Source organism: Macaca fascicularis, chromosome 6, assembly GCF_037993035.2.
Source record: "Macaca fascicularis isolate 582-1 chromosome 6, T2T-MFA8v1.1".
In the NCBI taxonomy this organism is placed as follows: Eukaryota; Metazoa; Chordata; class Mammalia; order Primates; family Cercopithecidae; genus Macaca; species Macaca fascicularis.
In genome coordinates, this window is record NC_088380.1 from 118,596,028 (window position 1) to 118,618,294 (window position 22,267).

The 22,267-nt window shown below is 39.2% G+C and overlaps 1 protein-coding gene across 6 annotated transcripts in view; it reads right to left on the reverse strand.

Annotated features, from left to right (window-relative positions):
- Positions 1-22,267, reverse strand: part of EPB41L4A (erythrocyte membrane protein band 4.1 like 4A) — a 255,842-nt gene that overhangs the window by 17,783 nt on the left and 215,792 nt on the right. For 5 of the 6 annotated variants that reach the window (XR_010587555.1, XR_012414006.1, XM_045394097.2 and 2 more), the window contains 3 exons: positions 15,529-15,576; positions 14,446-14,523; positions 3,554-3,673 (listed from right to left, as the gene is read on the reverse strand). Coding sequence is in view for 4 of the 6 variants with exons in the window: in XM_045394097.2 (XP_045250032.1) it covers positions 3,554-3,673; positions 14,446-14,523; positions 15,529-15,576 (246 nt within the window). In the remaining 2 variants the exon portion in view is untranslated. The remainder of the gene's footprint in view (positions 1-3,553; positions 3,674-14,445; positions 14,524-15,528; positions 15,577-22,267) is intronic. The other variant, XM_073994041.1, reaches the window with a different exon arrangement.

Below are 22,267 nucleotides of genomic sequence, written 5' to 3' on the forward strand. Positions count from 1 at the left end.
TGAAAAGTCTTTTCAAAAATGGTGGTGGAACTGGATAGACTACAGGAAAACAAACCTTTCAATCTCTACTCATCCATATACAACAACTAATTCTAAATGGAACACAGACCTAAGTATAAAAGCAAAATCTATAAAGCTGCTAGAAAAAGATGTAAGACTATCTTTGTGACCATGGGGTAGGCAAATACTCCTTAAGATTTAAAAAAAAAAAGGGCCGGGCGCGGTGGCTCAAGCCTGTAATCCCAGCACTTTGGGAGGCCGAGACGGGCGGATCACAAGGTCAGGAGATCGAGACCATCCTGGCTAACATGGTGAAACCCCGTCTCTACTAAAAAAATACAAAAAACTAGCCGGGTGAGGTGGCAGGCGCCTGTAGTCCCAGCTACTAGGGAGGCTGAGGCAGGAGAATGGCATGAACCCGGGAGGTGGAGCTTGCAGTGAGCTGAGATCCGGCCACTGCACTCCAGCTTGGGTGACAGAGAGAGACTCCGTCTCAAAAAAAAAAAAAAAAGCCTTAACTAGAAATGAAAAAACTGATACATTGGTCTTCATCAAAAATTAAAAAGTCTGCTCATGAAAAAGCAATGTTAAGAACATGAAAATGCAAACCACAGCCTGGGAGAAAGTATTCACTCATAATATGGATATCTGAAATAGAACTTTTATCCAGAATACATAAATAACCTACAGATGAATAATAAAAAGGACAAACCCAATTAAATTGGACAAAAAATTTGAACACTTCAAAAATGAAGATAGATGAATAACCAATAAGCACACAAAAATGTGGTTAACATCATTAGCCATGAAAGAAATGCTCATTAAAACCACGATGGAATGTCTACTTCGAGCCTAGTAGAATGACGAAAATTAACATAGCAACAAACTCAAATACCAGCAAGAACTGGGGCAGAACAAGACCCTCTCATATCTTGTTAGTGGGGTATAAAATGATCCAACCTCTCTGGAAATCATTTTGGTAGTTCCTTATAAAATTAAACCTGCAAATACCCTGTAATCCAGCAATTCTACTCCTAGGTTTTTGCCCAAAGCAAAAGAAAACAGATTCCACACACATACTTGTACATAATGTCTATAACACAATGGCAAAAACTGGAAACAATTCAAATGTCCATCAAGAAGAGAATGGATAAAAATACTGCGGTGCATTTCTACAAAAAATTTAAATAACCACTGATACCATGGATGAAGCTCAAAAACATGTTGAGTGAAAGAAGCAAGGTTTTAAAGGAGTATGTATTGTGTTATTACATTTATATGAAGTTCAACAAGAGAGAAAAACTAATCATAGAAATCAGAACAGAGGGCCAGGTGCAGTGGTGCACGCCTGTAATCTCAGCACTTTGGGAGGCTGAGCCCAGTAGATCACTGGAGGTCAGGAGTTTGAGACCAGCCTGGCCAACATGCTGGCCATCTCTACTAAAAATAGAAAAATAGAAAAAATAGAAAAATTAGTTGGGTGGTATGGCAGGTGCCTATAATCCCAGCTACTTGGGAGGCTAAGGCAGGAGAATGGCTTGAACCTGGGAGGCAGAGGTTGCAGTGAGCCAAGATTGTGCCACTGTACTCCAGCCTGGGTGACAGAGAAAAAAGAAAAAAGAAAAAGAAATCAGAACAGCAGTTGGTTGTGAGGGTGGGCACTGACTAGAAGGAGCATGAAGGAACTTTCTGGATTATGGAAATATTCTATATCTTGACTGGCAGGATGGATAGATTATGGATACATTTGTCAAAATTCATTAAATGGTACACATGAGAGGATTTGACTGTATGTAAATTTCACCTCAAATTGCCTCAATTTTAAAGGCTGTTAAATGAACCTCAGACCACTCGACTAAAAAATGATTAAATTTCCAGGCCCACTACAAATATTTGCTCTATAATATAACTGAATTATAGTAATAACAACTTTATTCTATTTCCCAATTTTTATTTACAAATGAATGGTTCCATTTATTTACTATTTTTCTAGGAATGTTTTTTAGCTTCTTCAAAACTTATATATAGGATTTTTTTCTAATTTTATTTTACTTTCTCCTTTTTAAATAAATTAATTGTACTACTGACATTTAATTGAACTCATAATGCTTTAGAAATAGTTATAAAAACTGAATGCTGTTTTAAGATTTAATATCAAGTTGCCAAACCTTGTGTATAACAAGTCCTTCAAAGAAAATGATTCCACATGGAAAGGTAAAAATGTGGTGGCAAAAGATTTACCCATGACTGTGCCGGATCTAATCTTGGGTTCTGTGCCTTTTGAGTAAACTTCTTCAATGAGGTCTGATTCTTTCATATCTAAACTTCTTTTTTTTTAATGGAGTTGGGGGAAGGTGCTATCACAACAAAGGAAATTTTCATTAACTTCTGCTTTAAATTGACCACTAATTTAATTAGATTGCTAAAAAAACATTACAGAGTAATAAATACATCTGTGAGGGTGTACATGGTTTAGTGACTATTTGCAGGTTTTCTATTACAAAAGAAAGTCATCACTCACAATGATGCACTACTGATAAAATACATACACATATACACGGGGTTAATTTCTAATTGAAAGGTAAACATCTAAGACTGACAAGTGTCCTTAGTGTCCCACAGCACAAAAGGTCCTGGTGTGAACCCCTGGTACACTCCGGAGTTCTTTCCTAATCTTTTCTTTTAACCTGATGTGGCATTCACAGCTGTCCTCTTGTCACCCTCCTGCCTGGCTCCCTCAGAGCTCCCTACCTACCTACGCAGTCTCCACCTCCACTACCCAATTGTTTCATTTCCTTATCATACGCAACTGGACTTAATTCCTCCCCCTGTGAGTAATCAACACCAGACATCTAACCACCCACCATCACAAAAGGATTTGTACTTAGTCTTGGCTCACTTTAAAAAGGTGAGCCATGGTTTGGCAAATGGAGTGGAAGTAAGGCGTCTAAATCTTGATAATGCTCATATTTAAAACACGCGCACAGAAACTTTACCAGCTCAAAGACAATTAATTTGGGGGACTGGCAATCACACCATTAGGGTGTAATTGTGCTCACACAAGGCGTTGCCTAGCAACAGAAGGAGCACGCAAATTCCAACAATGAGGTGTAATGAATCACTCACTGACTACTGTTCGCAAATGGTATTTTGATGGGAAGATATCTACATCTGGTTCAGTCTGGAACAAGGCTTCAGAGAATTGTGCAGACTCAAACTGAGAGAAGCAGCAGGTATTTCATCAGCAGCCTGGCTCTACAACAAAGGAGACTATTCCTATCTATTCAGGTAAATGTATACTTTGGTTAAGAAACAACACAAAACAAAAATATGGCTTTGAGGGCCTTGTTTGCATGACATTTTGTTTTGACTGTGCTTCAACTTCTATGGCTTCAAACATGGCTAATAAATGTCACAAATATTAGAAGGTAAATATGACAAATAAACAACGAAATAATCCTGGTTGAACTAAAACACTTTAGAAGACCTGAATATCCACATGCTACTTCAAATTCAGTGTTTTCGAATCAAGGTATAAAAAGAGTCCACATACGAACGAGATCTGTGTCTGGATCGCCTGTTGTTGGGGTCGGCTTGGTTTTTTTCCTTTTGTCTCCTTAATACAGCTTCCCACTGAGGCGCTGAATCAATCATATCATTCTCCTGCCGTATTCTGAAAGGAAAGCCATGCATCTGAAGTTAACATCTACCTGGATGGCGCATTTTAGCTTCATCCTAAACTTGCTTTTAAATGTTATTTAAGCAGCAGAAATTTTATTATGATCATTTATAGCTAAAGATGCATATTAACTGAATTAATACATCTATATGTAGGTAAGTACATATAAACACACAGAAGTATACAATACTCATTATATATGTAAATACATGTTATTTGCAGACTTCTGATTCTAATTTTCTAGCAAAATGACATGTATCAAAAATTCAATTTAAACATTTCTAAGTTTTGACTAAAGAAACTTTGGTGTCTGCTATAGAGCCAATCTTAACCGATGAAACAAAATCATGATTTTAAATGTGCTTGTCAAAAGAGTAATAAATGGTTTTACTTTGAAATACTCTTAAAAAGTCATACTAATTGTCAAGGTTTTCATCAAAAATAGGTGCCAAATATAATTCCCATTTTTTAAGATAGAAATCTAGACATACAAAAAGTTAAATATGGTGGCATAATGTATTAGCTGAATAAGATACACCATTCTCATCATGGCTGCTCACACATTTAAGAGGGAATGACAGTTGGATGCTGCATGTGGCCAGGGAAGGAATGAAAATGAGGAAAAGAGAAAGGTGGGAAAGACTTGGAAGCACAGGTGCTTGACATGTAAGATCACAGGACAGTGTTACCAAATCCTCTCATTTTTTTAAAACAAGATAATCCCCAAATCTGGATTTTTAAAGTGAACTCTTCTAATTTTTAAGTCTTGCAACCAATTCTAAAGCATGATATAGACTTAACAAAACCCATGGACCACGCTCAACCTGCAGAAATTTTGGACTTCCGATGTATCAAGTCTTTCAAATAATGAGGTGCACTATCGGGGGAAGAGGAGGAGTACTTAATTTACGTGAAATACTGTCTCGAATGCACAACAATGATGCTGTGAAGCCATTTTTTTTTTTTTTTTTTTTTTTTTTGGCAAACTGAACACCTGTTACTTGAATATTTAACTTCTAATTTATGTAGGCTCTTCAGAAAGCTGCTCCAGAGTGTTCATCTCCCAGGGTATAGAGAGCAGCATGGAACTGCCAGGTACTCACCCAGTACAGCCACTGCATGAGCATAACTGCTTCGAGACAAAAGTAAAAAGAACAGGCAGGCTTGGAGGCATTTCTTTCTCTGAACAGATGTCTTTTGGTTCCTCTGTTATAGCACTTAGTATAGACTGTGGGCTGGATATCTGGATTTGCTTACAGGTGCGAATCAGTGGATGGGTGACACATATTCATTTCACATATAACTTAGACATAATGTAAAGAAAATTCAAGTTGAAAAGAACAGCACTTTGTGAGGAAGAAACTGTTTAAATCTCTCTAGATTAAAGGAGAATTGTGCTAAGTAAAAAATTATCTGTAACATACTCCAAGCCTTTGAAGTGTATGTATTTCCTCACTAAAGTTTTCATTTTTAATAGACTATTATTTGAAGATTAACAGGATACCATCATGGTATTTTTCACAGATTTAAGAGCATAATTCTTTCTCTCATTGCATATACAGAGTTAATTTAAATTGAACATACACTGCTATGGACCTTAATATTAGAAATAACTGAAGAAAACTATGAGATCATAGTTTTCTATGACTATGAGGTCATAATTATTAATCATTCTTTGAAACAAACACTCCTATTTGAAAATGGCACGTTGGTACCCGTGTGTGCTGTAAACACACAGACACACATTTTTGTAGCCAGAACCTACACCTACAAGCCATTCTGTGTTCATGTGACAGTCAGAAACCCACCGGGCTTGTGGGTAGGGGAACAGTCCTGGACACCCCCAGGACTGAGGGGTCAGGGTTAGGAAGAGACAATCACAGGGAAGGTGCCGCACTGGCAAGGTGGCATCTCCCTTCCTACAGGAACCCACACATGGATTGCTGGGCCCAGGATTGGACACAAAACTCAGGTCTCCTAACTCCTAACCCTGGAGTCTTTTAGGATGCAGCTTTCATTCTGAATGAAATCACTGTGCAGTTGATGGGCAGAACTAAATTTTACAATGTGAAATGTTTGTATCAGGAAGTCGGGGTGTCTATAAATATTTTTGAGAGGTCAAACCTACTAACAAAGCTGAGGCCTAACTTGGGCAAACACATACTTTTCCTAGAGTAATAGACACCGAAAAGGAAGCAGTTACTGTATGTTCATTCTCATCTATTGTGGAATTCAGCTGGCTACCCTCATACTCAGACTTCACTCTGACGATAAAAAATTAAAACTCCTGAGACATAAGCATGCGTATTTCCTGTATTCTGCTATAACAGTAATAAGGACCAAATCAGAAAGAATTCAAGATTATACATGTACCTTTACCTTTTTTCTAACTGAAAAGTCTAAAGTGAGGGCAGTGAAACCCTGTCAGTTAATATCCTTGTGATCCATGTTTCAAAGACAGATGCCCTCTACTGGCGATGCTGTTTCATAAATATTCTAACAAGATGCATTAAAAATGTAAGAGTCTTTGGAAAGTCACAACAGAAGCACATTTTCCTGAGTAAAGGGTAGTGTGGCCGCCTTGGCCTGTAATGAAGTTTGAAATTACATCCTTACAAAAGACCTCTGGTTAATGGTGCCTCATTACAAGAATGAAAGTGTCATTTCTTCCACTGCTGAACTGCTCCAAAAAACACAGGTGCTACTTGGAAAGAAAAAAATCTTAGCCCCAGAAGCAAGAATACTGTAGCACTCTGTATTTAAGACACAGGAGATCCCTATTTTGTTTATGCATGAGTGAATAAAGAAGTCTTTAAATGAAAAAGACATGTTTCCTGTGATGATTCTGACTTTTTAAGTCTCATTTATCCTCAGGTGTGGGAGAATCCAAATGGCTTTTGCTTCTTTCTTGCTGTATTTTAATCTCGATGTACAGATTTACATCAAGAAGAATAAAATACCGCAAACATTGTTTTGACATAGTACCTTTTAAAAAGTCAAAATGTGCTCTTACATCATAGTCATCAAAATCTCAAAGGGGAAAAAGAGTCCATTGTCATTTGTGTCGTGGATGTATTAATTTTCAAATGTTGTATCTAAGGTGAACCTCAATAAACTGACAAACATTTATTTCCAGTACCAATTGATCCAGTAAGCCTACATTTATCCTATTTTGTCCATTTCTCCATCTGTAACTACAGAGGGTCAACAACTGTGGTAGGAAGTATATCATAACAAGGTTTTTGTTTTTCAGTTAATATGTAAGGGAGAGGGTTGCTTTAGAATACAGCAAATTCTAACCATGTTTCAGAACAGAATTCTAATGTATTTCTTCCATCTCTTACCAAACTTCAACAATCTACTTTTCCAGACTATCCATACAATTTAGATTTTAACTGCATTTTGACATTTAATTAAAGTCTGCAAAGGTTTTGAAGATGAAATGCCATATAATCATTTGATAACAATGAAGAAAATGACTCTTCCTAGCCTCTTTTTTCCTGTCTTACCAATCACAGTCCTGACTCTTTTGCAAAATTCTTCACATTATCAAATGAATTCTTACACAAATCCCCAAGTTTTATTGTGTCCTATCCCTTTAGCAGTTTTGCTCCTAACAGAACCTTCCTTTACATAAGTTCTTAATTCCCTTCTAATTCACTGAGATAAACACCATGCTTAATGCTGAATCTAAGAAGTCTTTCAGAGCAAATGTAAAATGAAGCTTCAAGATGATACAAGCCATAAACCTTACTCCTGAGTTTTCTCCATTCCCAGCTCTGCCATTATCTGACTCAGAGACCTTGGGCGAATTGCTTATCTTTTTTGGTCAAATCTCAGGCTGTTCATATATAAAATTAACGGCAAAGATCCTTTCCAGCTTTAAAACTTGATGTTTCTCTATTTGTATTTTATTTCCAAACCAGACAGACACACTGAAAGAAACTTATACGCTTCAACTATAACATAACATTCCAAACAATTGCTTCATGTGGCCCCCTCCATTGCCAAAATTAAATCTGCAGGTCCCAAATGATTGTGAACTTGTGTTTCTCATCAACTGTACTCATTTTTTTTTTTTTTTTTTGGATCACCTGCTATAAAGCAATCTTCTTTTTTTTTTTTTTTTTCTAGTTTTTCTTCCCTAGGGAAATTTATGTTGGTTCCAGGCATGTGTCGACATACTCCCTTAAGACCAGCAAGCAAAAAGTTCATTTGCTTTTCCCACTGTCTCTACCATCAATAAATTATTCTTACTTGCTTTTAAAGGTACTTCTGTCTCTTCCACTTATTCCTTATGCTCCCACTACTACAATGGGCTACTTTTGGCACAATTTCCCTTTCAAACTCTCCTGTTTTCATGAATTTTTAACCTATTTTGCCCTCACTCAGTAATGTAACAGCATTCCTCAGTTGCTGCGGCTTTGTCCTTCCACAGTCATCTCTGTCAACCTTGATTATACTCTGGAAGCCCTAAATCATCCATATCACATGTCTAAATCTTGATATATCTTATTAAAGTAGAAATCAGAAACCCTTGCATCTGCAGTATGGTGAACACTGTCTGTTTCCACTAGCTTTGTATGAACTCTTCTCTCCATACCCAAAATTTTTACCTTGTTTGCAGCCCCTAAATCAGGGGCAGGATAGTAGGCAGTGCCTGGCAAGGAAGCAGTTACCTATTTTCTTTTTCTTTTTCTTTTTTTTTTTTTGAGACAGAGTCTCGCTTAGTCGCCCAGGCTGGAGTGCAATGGCGCGATCTCGGCTCACTGCAAGCTCCGCCTCCCGGGTTCACGCCATTCTCCTGCCTCAGCCTCCCGAGTAGCTGGGACTACAGGCGCCCGCCGCCTCGCCCGGCTAATTTTTTGCATTTTTAGTAGAGACGGGGTTTCACCGTGTTAGCCAGGATGGTCTCGATCTCCTGACCTCGTGATCCGCCCACCTCGGCCTCCCAAAGTGCTGGGATTACAGGCGTGAGCCACCGCGCCCGGCCAACAGTTACCTATTTTCAAGCAACATGGAAGAAATGCTTATCAGTTTAAGTTTGCTAACACCCCAAATACATTTTTTCCCTGGGGTACAGGGCCAATAAAGTTCTTCTTTACCACTCCCAAAACAAAATCCTACCAAAATTGTGATCTAGATTTGCCCTAGTCAGATATGTTGTCCCTCTTACAGTGCCAAATTTCTGACACAGAAATGTGCTTCTTCATTTTAGAAAAACAATATAAAAGACCTTATGGAACATAATTAAAACATTTAAATCTGTCTTAATCTACTATTTAGATACTATAGACATCTAGTAGACCCTAAAAGACGTCTAAAAGACCCTAATGTTGTTAGGGAGAAACTAACAACATTCATGCCAGAACAAATTCATGTTAGAAAACGTTGATTTATTTTTTGTTCAATGGAGCTGGTCCCCATTTTACAGATACTGCAGGAACTTCAGATAATACTGAGCAGTGCCAGATGTTATCAATTTAACAGGACTTGCCTGTTCAGGGTACTTTCTACTTTTCAAAGCACATCTATTATCTCCTGGATCTTCACAAACCTCTAGTGAGGTAGGCAGGTCAGGTATTATTTCACTTTGCATGTGAGAAATGAAGATTCACAGGGTAAAGTAACCAGCTCACAGCCACAGAACTCTTCAAAGCGGGTTCAATTTCGTAACACAGGCTCCCAGATTTGCATGTACATGTGTATATACACATACAACCTGACATACATGACTCAGGTTTATGATGCAAACATCCTAGAATAAAATTAGGGAAGTATTCAAATAGTCCCCTGTTGTCAATTTCCTCTAGTTCTACTATTACCCTAAGCTTCTCTCATTTCTCTTACTGTTTTAATCCTTGGTAGGCTCCCGAGTTATTTCTACTTTTATGCTGATAGAAAAAAATGCACCAGGCTACTTCATATCACCCACTCCTCCACACCTCCCACTTCAAAATTCTAAGAGCCTAGCAACACATCAAAGTTAAGAATGACTGAGTAATTCAAAGATTATCCTCAGTGAATGCTCAAAGGACTGCTGATTTTCATCAAGAGCACAAAGGATATTTTGTAGAACCTTTTCCTTGAACGTCAAGGGTATTTTATTAAGCTCAAGACATATCTAGGTAAAGCTAGTTCATGAAATGTTTCACTCTCCTAAGTCTACTTGCGAGGACCTCCTTCATCCTACACCCTGGGCAAGTCCAGCACATGGCCATGGTCTCAAACCTACAGCAATAAGCGAGCTGCTGGCCCTTCTGATCTCAGGGACAAGATTCAAAATTCTAACTAATACAATCTAATATTCACATAGATTAACTTTATAGTGCCTTGTACTAAGTAGGCTCCCAACTTCAAGAATTCAATAGAACCAACTATTTCACAAATCAGTACAGCAAAGTAATCTCTAAAGAAAGTTTAGGCATTTTAGTTTTTAATCCTGCTGGAATTGAAACACCAATTTCATTTCCCAGTACCAATCTAATCCTTCAGCTTTTAGACCATAAAACTTTGTAAGTTTTAAGGGGGGCAGGTGCTACATAAACACCCCCTAATAAATCTGGTAAAAGCTACAGACCCTATCTCTAGAAAACTACACACTTGATGCCCACATACAACTTTACATACAATTTAACATACAATTTCGTGGGGTTATGAAACCCCCAGCACCTACCCAAGAATCAGAAGTTAAGAATCCTGGTGTAAAAATAACCTAAGGTATAAAGTTAGGAAAGGTGGGAGAATGAAAGATAGGACCAAAAGAAAAGTCAAAAAAGGCTGGAAGAGGATGGAGGAGCGGACAGGTGATGCAGCAGCAGTGAGTAACTCTGGAAGTAGGTATAGGACTATGTGGCTCTGTACTTCAAAGTGCTCTCACTTCTTACATTTCATTTGATCTTTACAGTAACTCATTCAACAAAATAGATCAGTTGTTACAGCACACCTCCCCCACTCCCCGCCAACTTTAAAGAGAAGAAAACTAATACTTGAATTCGTTATACAAGTTGCCCAAGGTCAAATATCAGCACACAGCAGAACCAAGACCCAGTCCCAAGTCCTCAGGTTATTCTGTGTCATATCATTGGCTTCTAGGGAGAGAGGGAATTCAGAGGAGACAGAAAAAAGAAAAAAGACTGGGAAGGAAGTCCAGGAAACAGAAAGGAACTGGGTGAAGAGAATAACATGATATAAAAAGTGAAAAGTAAAGCAAGAGAATGGAGAGGGAGATGAGCATATAGTAGAGAAACTAAAAGGAGAAATGAAAACTTTGTGTCATCTTAAGTGTTATAATAAAAAATTGTGCCTCCAACTTCTATCTGGTTATAAAAAGAGAGTGAAAAATTATCATCTCAAACCTCAAAACCTAGAAAGCTATAGGATAACCAAACAGATCATGAGAACAGTAAAGAAAGGACAAAGTGGAAAGGGGTAAGGGAAAACATAAATGATGTCCCAAATAAAGAAGCAGGGTGAATTCCTCTGGTGTTCTAGGAAACATGGTGGGATGAAGCCCTACAGTTAGGGCACAATTAACACAAGAACCCTTACACACCAGGCCTTGTTAGGTCTGGACCCAAAGGTGACAGACAGATGGGGTGGTTTACAGTTACATTTTCCTAAAATCGAAACTAAACAACAATCTTTGCTTCTAACATTAGCCTTCCAGAGCTGGTGTGGATTATTATTTTTTAAAATTTAATGGTTGTCAAAAGCCTGTTTTGGGTAAAGTTGATTCATAAACATTGTTTTATTAACTTTTCTCTTCACACAAAATGAGAAATGTTTAAATGGTTATCCATGGAAACAGTAAAGCAGCTTATGCTCCAATGGGTTGACTTCCTGGAAAAAAGAAAACAACAACATTTCCATGGAGTGGCCTCATGTCTAACAGGAAAGACCTCGTTTTACGTTTAAAAAAAAAAAAATCCCACAGGAAGGAGTAGCAGAGGGAGCAACATCCCAAACACCACATGCAACTTCCAGAAAGTAAAAGTGACTCTGTCCAGAGTTCCAATGGACACATCATGGACTCCAAAAGAGGTTCTAAAAAGCAAATTTGCCCAGTAGTTGTCCCTCTCCCTAGGCTATAGTTTCCTAGAGACAGAAACACAGGGTGCGTCGGGGTGCAGGCTCTTGCTGGAAAGTAATGAAGCATCCTGGGACTGAGTGTACAGACCTTACGGGCAAGAGGTAGAACATCAGCATGTATAAGATTCTGTTTGCCACATTATAGGGTTACCAGAGTCCTGTAATAAAAGCACAAAGAACTGGCTGGATCACACTGTCAGCCAATAAAAGGAAGGATGCAGGCTGAACAGACTGCAGGGCTGCAGTTGAAATATCTAGACCTATGCATCCTCATGTGGGATGGGTGGGTTCTGGCAAAATTTAAGAGGCTAATAATGGGATGGAGGGGTTGGCAGCAGCACAGCATAATAGGTAAATGGCACCAAGACACAGACAGCACAATGAGTTTCTACCCTCTTTCTCTGTACCTGTTGCACCCTAATTTGCAGTGGTGAGGATCAGAACTGAAAGCTATATTTCTTCCTCTGCTCACTTTTTGCTATGCTATTGACAGGCAAACTACACCACATCTTCTACAGACATAGGCAACTTAGGTATTCCTAGAGCAATATTTCTACAGGTAGCATAAATGATTGTGAAAACCTGTTGGATCTTTTGCATGAAATGTGTCAGAATGTGTTTTGAAAGCTATTTCTCATTACTAGCCTTACAAAGTTCATTAAACATTCAGAATCATCGTTATTCTAAAACATACTATTTACACAGTACAAAGAAAGCCAATCTAAGAATCTCCAGGGAAAAGGGGGAAGAAACTCTTAAGGGAGAAAATACTGACAAGAAATATTAAATCCACTGCAACCAGATCAGTAATGAGCAACTTAATTACTTGATGGCAACCTTTCACTAGTGTTTCATTTTCAGTAGTGAATGTGAACAATTTTGGTCACCCAAAAAATGTTTTTAAATGGGCCACCTTCTGAACAGTTGAGAAAAGAACATTTATGGGCACAATTTAGAATATATTAAGCAAAACAGAAACAGACTTAAAATACTGGCGTGATCAATAAAAAGTTTTAAATAGGAAAATAAGTGGGTATTTTTGCTTTGTTTTGTTTTGTTTGTGCAGAAATATTGAATTTTTGATCAGTTAGAGGGTACCTAAGAAGGAGCTACCTCCCACATGTGGGTTTTCACAGAAGAAACTGAAATCATTTATTTGAGAAAGGTGTCATAACACATTGAGATCTCCCATCTGTCTAGTGTAGTTCCAGCCTCAGCAGACTCCACATAGAATGCTTTCCTAAAAAACTGTCCACCCTTACAGTGCTGTCTGGGCTATTATCACACAGGCTTCATAGTTAGAGAGGGCCACCGATTCAATTTGTGCCAAGCACAAGGGTTCTTAGCACTAAAGAAAGACCCTGGAGATTATCTAATCCAACTTCCTCATTTTTCTTTCTTTCTTTCTTTTCTTTTTTTTTTTTTCTGTGTGAAATGGAGTTTCGCTCTTGTTGCCCAGGCTGGAGTGCAATGGCACAATCTCAGCTCACTGCAATCTTCACCTCCCAGGTTCAAGCGATTCTCCTGCCTCTGCCTCCTGAGTAGCTGGGATTACAGGCACGCACCACCACACCCAGCTAATTTTGTATTTTTAGTAGGGATGGGGTTTCTCCATGTTGGTCAGGCTGGTCTAGAACTCCCAACCTCAGGTGATCCGCTTGCCTTGGGATCCCAAAGTGCTAGGATTACAGGCATGAGCCACTGTGCCTGGCCTTCCTCAATTTTTGGAAGAGAAAAAGATAACTCAGAAAACTAAAGCAACCAGGCCAGAGGTCCACATTAGGTCAAAACAGGTTTCTCAAGAGTGGCACTACTGATAATGTTTTTGTACAAGGCGCTTATTTGTTGCCAGGGCCTGTCCTATGCATCGTAGGATGTTTAGCAGCATCCCTGGCCAGTTGCAACCCCCCCTACCCAATTGTCACAATAAAAAATGACTCTGAACATTGCCAAATGTCCTTGGGGAGAAGGCAGGGAGGACAAAACTCCCCCAGTTGAGAACCACTGGGTTAACAACTAGCATGACTGGCAATCAAATCCCTCTGACTCCCAAGGTGCTCTTTTCATTAATCACACAAATACTTCTTGTTTTCAAGTGCATATTTTGGAATTAGGGATAACTGATTAATGCATTAAGCCACGACTAATACTGATTACATGTCAAATGATGTGATTAAAAATCTCTTAAAAAAATGTATCTTATATATATGGTATGTCCGGCACACACAGATGAGTAAATGCACATATTATCAGCACATATGTATACGTGAGCCTGAAACTGCAGAATCTAAGAAACAATGAGTTATTTTTGGTTGGGTAAAATATAGTAATGCCACTGAAGAGATAGTTCAGGGAGAATCTCTCTACAAATGGTAAACTTTCTTACCAGCCTTAGAGAAATTCGCTACACATTGTAGCTATATACAGAATCATCTTTAAAATAACACACACACACAAGAAGAGACCTCATTGTCAAGTTGTTTAATCATCTTATTGTGAGGATAAGAAAACTCCATTTAAAGAGCTAAAGTTTCCTAAACTAAGTGCTTCAAAATAGTGCCAGATTGCTTCTCAAACACAGACGGAAAAACCAGACTTACAAAGGACACAGTTTCTACCACCAAAGGCAGCCTCTGATGTCAGACTGCCAGTTAAGTATGATATTGAGATATTACCTGTTTCTCTTTTTCCGGTGTTCTCTATTAGAATTTTCCGATTCACTACCACTGCTTGTGTTACAGCGTGAACGTGACCTGAAGACAAAATGGTAAGAACAAAAGAAAAAACACACGTTTATCACTCATGAAAAATTTCAGAAAGGTTTATATTGGTCCTCTGGAATTCATTTTGCAGCAAAATTATCAATCCAAACATCAAGAGCTGTATTATCCCTCTCCAAGTCAGTGTTTCTGAACTCAGTAAGACATCTGACTGAGTCGATAGCTCAGCGAAATGGCAATGCAGGGGAAATATAAAAACCGATTAAGGTGAATGTCAGCATGTTCCCAGAAAGGACCACAAAATCAATTACTTCCAACAGAACTCTGACATGGCAAAGCTGGTGGTGGACTAAATGTGGACACAAAATCTTGTAACCCTCCCATCCGCCCCACTGAGAGAGGTAGAGTTTATTTCCCTAGCCTCTTAATTTACACTGGTCTTGTGACTGATTTTACCAACAGAATGAGGTGGAAGGGATACTATGTCAGTTCCAGGACTCGCCCCTTAACATACTGGTAGCTTCTGCTTCCAGCCTAAAGAAGTGCAAAAGAAGTGTCTACAGAAGTGTAAGCTACCCAGGTGGAGAAACTATGCAGAGAGGTCCCAGGCCTGCAGCCTTTCCGCCAAGATGCCAACATGAAAGAGAAAGGCCCCCTAGATAACACAACCTCAGCTGTCATCTGACCACAGCCTCATGAAATTGTGAACAAGACTAGCTAAAAAGTTACCTGTTTAATTGACAGAATTATACTAGATAAGTACAGTTGTTGCTGCTTTAAGCCACTAAGTTCTGGAGTGGATTATAATATGGCAACAGATAAATGAGACAGCTCCTCTGAGACACAAGGGAGTAGGAAACAGCATAGTCTTAAGACGCAACAGAATGGAAGATTGGGAATCAGCTGAAGACAAACTGGTTTTTGAAAGTAAAAAAAAAAAAAAGCAATAATACCCCCACTCTTTCCTCAACTCTGAACATTTCTAAATCTGCTAACCCTTCTTCCCTCTGACTCTCCTTCCATTTTTGTTTTTTTTACCTCCTCCTCTGCTTTAGATCTGAATCTTCACCACTGTTATGGGCTTTCCTGTGAAAACAAAGACATTTAGGAAAACAGGAGATTATCAATTGGCTAAGGAAAGCACATCAAAATGAGTCTCACTTCAGTTTACACATATCTGTCATACATTCATTCATTCACCAAACATTTAAGTCATATGTATATGCCTAACCCTACATACGACATATCCCAGAAATATAATGTTAATAACATAACCTGGCCTCACTCTAGTGGGACAGGCAAACCGTCTGAATTCCGTTAATCCAATGATGAGGTTAGTCAGCAGTTGCAGAACTGCAATCCTCCAAGCTGATTTCCACCATAGTGGAAATGACATCATCTCACTTGGATGCCCTTTCCCATACCCTGGGGCTCCAAATTCTCTTTATCTCTTCTCTCATAATCTCCTCCACTTCAACTCAGCAACCTGCCTCATGGTCATACTTTGGACTTCATCGTCTGTAAGCACCTCCAAACACTTTGCTCTCTTACCACAATCTCCTTTCTGTTTACCACTCCCCATTTACTTTCAAACAGCTTCAATGGGGCATCCTGGTTAAAGGTGTTGGCTCTAGAGCCAGACAACATGAATGTGAACCTCATCTTCTCCACTGATGAGTTGTGTGATTTAAATAAGTTACTTTTCTACTCAGTGACTTACTTTTAATAGAATCTCCTTTGAAGTCTGCTCTAAAGGATAAAATGAATTAATCTATTTAAAATGCATACACTAGGACCTGGGTCATTGTTAGCACTCAACCAAGATAAGCTATTATTGCTTATTCAACTATTTCCATTCTTCCTTTTCTTTGATCCTAATAAGACTATCTATTGACCTGGCTACTCTCCACCAGCTCTTCACTTCTCTTCACTGTCTTCTGTACTCAGCTTAGATTTCCTAATCCATCATTTCAATAACATGCATGCTGATACTCAACACGTTCCCCAACTCTGTTTTTCATTCCGTCTTTTTGGCAAAATCCCAGGCATGGGTGAATCCGACTATGCAAGTTTTCTGGATCAGTTCTAAACAGCTGGTTGAGCGGTGCTGGAAGGAGTCACACAAAAGGGGCACATTACACTACAAATCCACGTTCATAAACCTCAAGTGGGGCTGCACCACGGTTCAGCAATCCTGCCACTTTTTTCAGATCTAAGTACAAAGCAGTTTCAAACTCTTCATCCTGCAACCCTCTGACCTACAGTATCCCTGTTTCAGCAAATGACTTTGTTTTCTCCTTCCGAAGGAAAAAGTAGCCTCCAGATGGAACTCTTTCATCTTCCTGCTACCAAAAATAAAAACTTACCAACATCTTCCTCCCTGTTATTTATGGATTTATCCTTACTACCAAGGTCAGTCCCTCCACCAGTGCTTTGCGCGTCCCATCACCCCATGTCTTTTCAATGACTTTCATTAACTACCCTCTCACCTCTCACACATAGTCACCTTGCCCGTCTGGCAGACTCTTTTTATAAGCTATTAACTTTTTCAGTCTCTACTGTTTAAACAAACACAGACCTACTTTGAGTCCATATCCCCCTTCATCTGCCCAGTCTCTCCTCTCTCCTTCAAAGCCAAACTTCTTGAGAGTGGTGTAGTATAGACACCATTGCCCCATGCTCCATTTCCTTACGATCTGTAATCCAGCACCTTCCCACTCTGATCTCTTTAATGTATGGCTTACGTTACCCCATTTCCTCCAATACACTTATATCGAATAACATTAACAGCAATATGTGGTCCCTGTTCTTATATCAAATTTTGGGGTCACTATTTAGCATAAACACAAATTATACTGAAATTGGTCACAGATGATCTAAATAGTGTGCCAGGAATATGATTCCATTCTTTTGTAGATTTTACATTTTCCGAGAGAGGATACTTGCCTAAGTTTTCCATGTACATATCACTTGCTTAGGGTTGTTTTGCTTATCACTATTCTTCAAACTCTGAGAGAACTGCAAAACTCCTGCTATGGATGGATACGCAGGTAATCTCCAAGTTCCATTTATATCCCTCCTGGATCCCTCTGCCCTCCTGCTCATACCTGGACCACCCACTTTTGACTAACTCCCTTTATCATGATCCAAGGAACTCCTTTTGCTTCTTTGTATGGTGGACCCCACATCTCCAGGTCTTTTGGCAACTTGTCTGGGTTTTGGTAAAGTGTATCTTTTAGCTGCTAACAGAAAAAAATTGCATGACAGATACACTTTTTTGGGACCCACAGTTTCTGAAAATGTCTTTATTCTATGCAAACAATTATGGTTATCTGGGCATAGACTCCTAAACTGAAAATAATCTTTCAGACTTCTCAAGGCAATACTTCTTTGCCTTCTTCCTCTGATATTACTGTGAAGCAGCCCAATGTCTGTTTTTTCTTTTTCTTTTTTTTTTAGATGGAGTTTCACTCTTGTGGCCCAGGCTGGAGTACAGTGGCGTGATCTCGGCTCACTGCAACCTCCGCCTCTCAGGTTCAAATGATTTTCCTGCCTCAGCCTCCACAGTAGCTGGAATTACAGGCATGCAACACCATGCCTGGCTAGTTTGTATTTTTAGTAAGGACGGGGTTTTACCATGTTGGCCAGGCTGGAATTGAACTTCTGACCTCAGGTGATCCACCCGCCTTGGCCTCCCAAAGTGCTGAGATTACAGGCGTGAGACACCGTACCTGGCCCCAATGTCATTGTGATTTGTCACCATTTGCACATGGATTTTTCTCTCCCATATTCCCATGCCCCTTCCAAATCTTTAGAATTCTTTGTTAATCAATAATGTTTTGAAATTTAGTTATAATGAACCTTGGAATAAATCTAACTTTTCAATCAATTATGTCAATTGCTCAGTGGGTTCTGCTTTATAATGTCACATCCTTCAGTTCCGGAATATTTGCTTGTGCTGTTTCTTTAATAGTTTCCTATGTTTTCTCTGTTCTTTTTTCTTAGAAATTGTATTAGTTGAATGTTTGATATCTAGGTTTGATAATTTTATTATTCTTATTTCCATACATCTGTTTTATTGTGGGCTTTTTGGTTCCATTTTGGGGAAGATTTTCTTAATGTTACCTTCCAAATCTTTTACTGATTTTTTTTTTTTTTTTTTTTTTTTGAGACAGAGTCTCACGCTGTTGCCCAGGCTGGAGTGCAGTGGCGTGATCTCGGCTCACTGTAAGCTCCGCCTCCTGGGTTCACGCCATTCTCCTGCCTCAGCCTCCTGAGTAGCTAGGACTACAGGAGCCCGCCACTGCGCCCGGCTAATTTTTTGTATTTTTAGTAGAGACGGGGTTTCACTGTGGTCTCGATCTCCTGACCTTGTGATCCGCCCGCCTCGGCCTCCCAAAGTGCTGGGATTACAGGCTTGAGCCACCGCGCCCGGCCTTACTGATTATTTTAAGTTCTGCCACACTAATTTAAAGCCTAAAAACTCTTATTCATTAGTTCTTACCTTTGTATTGATAGAAATTCATGGATTTATTTTTTCATCTTCCTAAATAGTTTCTTAGAAATTTTTCTTTCTTATACTGTCTGTTTCCAGTGAGAATGCCCCCAATCCCACCCTATACCCCATTTGTTTGTTTTAGTCTCTGCCTTTCCAGACGGAAGCAATGCTCAAATGCAGGTGTTCATGGCTCTCTATTCCTATCCAAGCAGTGAGTGTTAAGGTGACTGGAGCCCTTTGGTTGGTGCAGAGCATGTTAATTAATGGCCTCACAGTAATATGAGGGCAGCTTCAATCATTTCAATGGATGATCCTTTGAAAGTAAGTATATGCAAGTCTTTTCTCTTGTACCTGGTCCATTTCCTGCAGTTGGATTCTCTAATCTCATGCCTGGGAGATACAACAATTTCATTGGAAGATGCTTTGAAAGCTAGTATCCATAGTCTTTTCTCTTGACCCTGTTCATTTCTTACAAAGGGATTCTCTAATTTTCTGCCTAAGTAATATAAGCCTGGATTCTAGTATTCTGGGAACGAAGAGAGAAGGGAGACATTTGGTATGCAAATTTTCACTCTCTTTATTTTTCCATGGCCACAATTTCTCTTTCTTCATTACAGTTAATCTTCAATTAAGACAAATGCTGGAGCTTCCTACGACTCTGTCATTGGCTTTGTCTTTTTGCATTCTATCTATACTATACACCTAAACAACCTAATCTCTATACTTCAAGTAACATACTTAAAATTATATTTCAGTCCATAAAGCAAATCTAGCTCCTGACTTACATTCAACAACCCATGAGAATCGTGCACTTGGACTTCTCAGAAGCACCATAAATTCAGGATATCAGAAACTAAATTGGCAATTGTCCCTTTCAAGCCTGTAAAGTCCTGATGATTCTATTTCTATGCAACCCATTGAATTAAAAAAACTGAACAAGCCTGGGTTTCATTCTGGACAGCTCCCTCTCCTCCACCCCTCATACTGATTCTCCTACCAGTTTTACCTCCTACTGGCTACTGAAACCATCCACTTCTTTATATCTCCGCATCACCACCTTGGTCCATGCTCCCATTCTCTATTGCCAGGACTCGTACCATAGCCTGCTGCCTGGTCTCTCCATTTCTGCCACTATCCTCTTTCACCATTTCTCCACAAGACAGTGAGGGTCATCTTTACAAACACAAGGGTGATGTTATTGTACTTCCTGTAAAAAACCACTGGTCTAAGGACCAAAATCCTGAACAAAGGCCAGGTGGGCTGTAAGGTCTGATCCCATCTTTCTCTCTATCCTCATTTCTAACACATTTTTATTCACTCTCAGAGTCTGATAAACACTGGCCTTTTTCCTTTTCACAAAGGCTCCCTGCTTCTTTCCATTCCCAAGGCTTTTGCACATGCTAGCCCCTCTATCTGGTATGATTGTTCCTTTCTTTTAGCCTGTTTGTATCTCAGATCCTGGCTCAAGCATCCAACCTCAAGAAATCTACCCCAACCTCTTTGGCTCAGTGATTCAGCAAACTTCCCCTGATAGTGCTCATTACACGGGTGTCTATTTATAAAAAATTTATCACGCATTTACACTTATGACACGTGTACTTTTCTGTATGCATGCTAGGTTTCAATAAAAAGTTTTTAAAATTCCCCTAAGTACCACATAGCTTACCTTCATATTACATATTAAAGTCATAATGGCACATATATTCCTATGACTCATATATTTATCCCTTAATAGCATCTAAGCTCCCAAAGGACAGGAACTTTGTCTGGTGGTAGCAGCACGTTGCATGGCATACAACAGGCACTCAAACATTTTTTAATGTAAAAGTGAAAGCTAAGGAGTGAAAATATACTGTACTACCAGAAAAAATGCTGGCTTTCTTTTTCTAGAACAGGAATGTTTTTTATTATTATTATTATTATTATTATTATACTTTAAGTTCTAGGGTACATGTGCATAACGTGCAGGTTTGTTACATATGTATACTTGTGCCATGTTGCTGTGCTGCACCCATCAATTCGTCAGCATCCATCAACTCGTCATTTATATCAGGTATAACTCCCAATGCAATCCCTCCCCCCTCCCCCCTCCCCCACCATGATAGGCCCCGGTGTGTGATGTTCCCCTTCCCGAGTCCAAGTGATCTCATTGTTCAGTTCCCACCTATGAGTGAGAACATGCGGTGTTTGGTTTTCTGTTCTTGTGATAGTTTGCTAAGAATGATGGTTTCCAGCTGCATCCATGTCCCTACAAAGGACACAAACTCATCCTTTTTTATGGCTGCATAGTATTCCATGGTGTATATGTGCCACATTTTCTTAATCCAGTCTGTCACTGATGGACATTTGGGTTGATTCCAAGTCTTTGCTATTGTGAATAGTGCCGCAATAAACATACGTGTGCATGTGTCTTTATAGCAGCGTGATTTATAATCCTTTGGGTATATACCCAGTAATGGGATGGCTGGGTCATATGGTACATCTAGTTCTAGATCCTTGAGGAATCGCCATACTGTTTTCCATAATGGTTGAACTAGTTTACAATCCCACCAACAGTGTAAAAGTGTTCCTAGAATAGGAATGTTTAAACAAGCAGGCTTCAGGGTCTCGATGAACTTTGAAAATTATATGGAAATGTTTATATGTATTTAAATATGACCCTGTCTTTCCCTAGGGAATGAATCCAACATTTCACCAGATCTCAGAGGGTAGTATTACCCAAAAAGGTTAAGGATCACTATTCTGGACTCAGCCAGAATTTGATAGCCTGTATCCATCTCATGATAAACAACTGACAAAATATGAAATTTTGACATCTATTGCAAAATGTATTATCCTGGCATACAAAGCAAAATATAATTTCCTATTATTAAATTTAAGTCCTTGAGATTCTTCCATGCTGATGATATGTCTCGATTTTAAATGTCAATGTTAATCCAGCAATGTAGGGATTTGTGCCCAGTGCAAGGTAAATATGTGTGAAGATAGAACAAGACTGACAAGGATAAGGACACTTACAGGGCATTTATACTGGAAAGAAACAGAGAACAATGTACTTTAGTCTTTTTATGTCAACATGCAGCAATGGCTTGTTGCCTCAAAACACAGATCCCCAAAAGAGACCTGTAAGTGCACCAGGCAAAAGGCTCTAGGGATGCTCAGGCAAAAAGATTCTCTTTCTAGCAAATTTAAATAGCCTTCCCCCCGGAATTTGCCAATGAAAGGATCCTGTATCCACTCTCCACAATTACTTCTCTGTGTTTCACAGGAAGCCAGCGG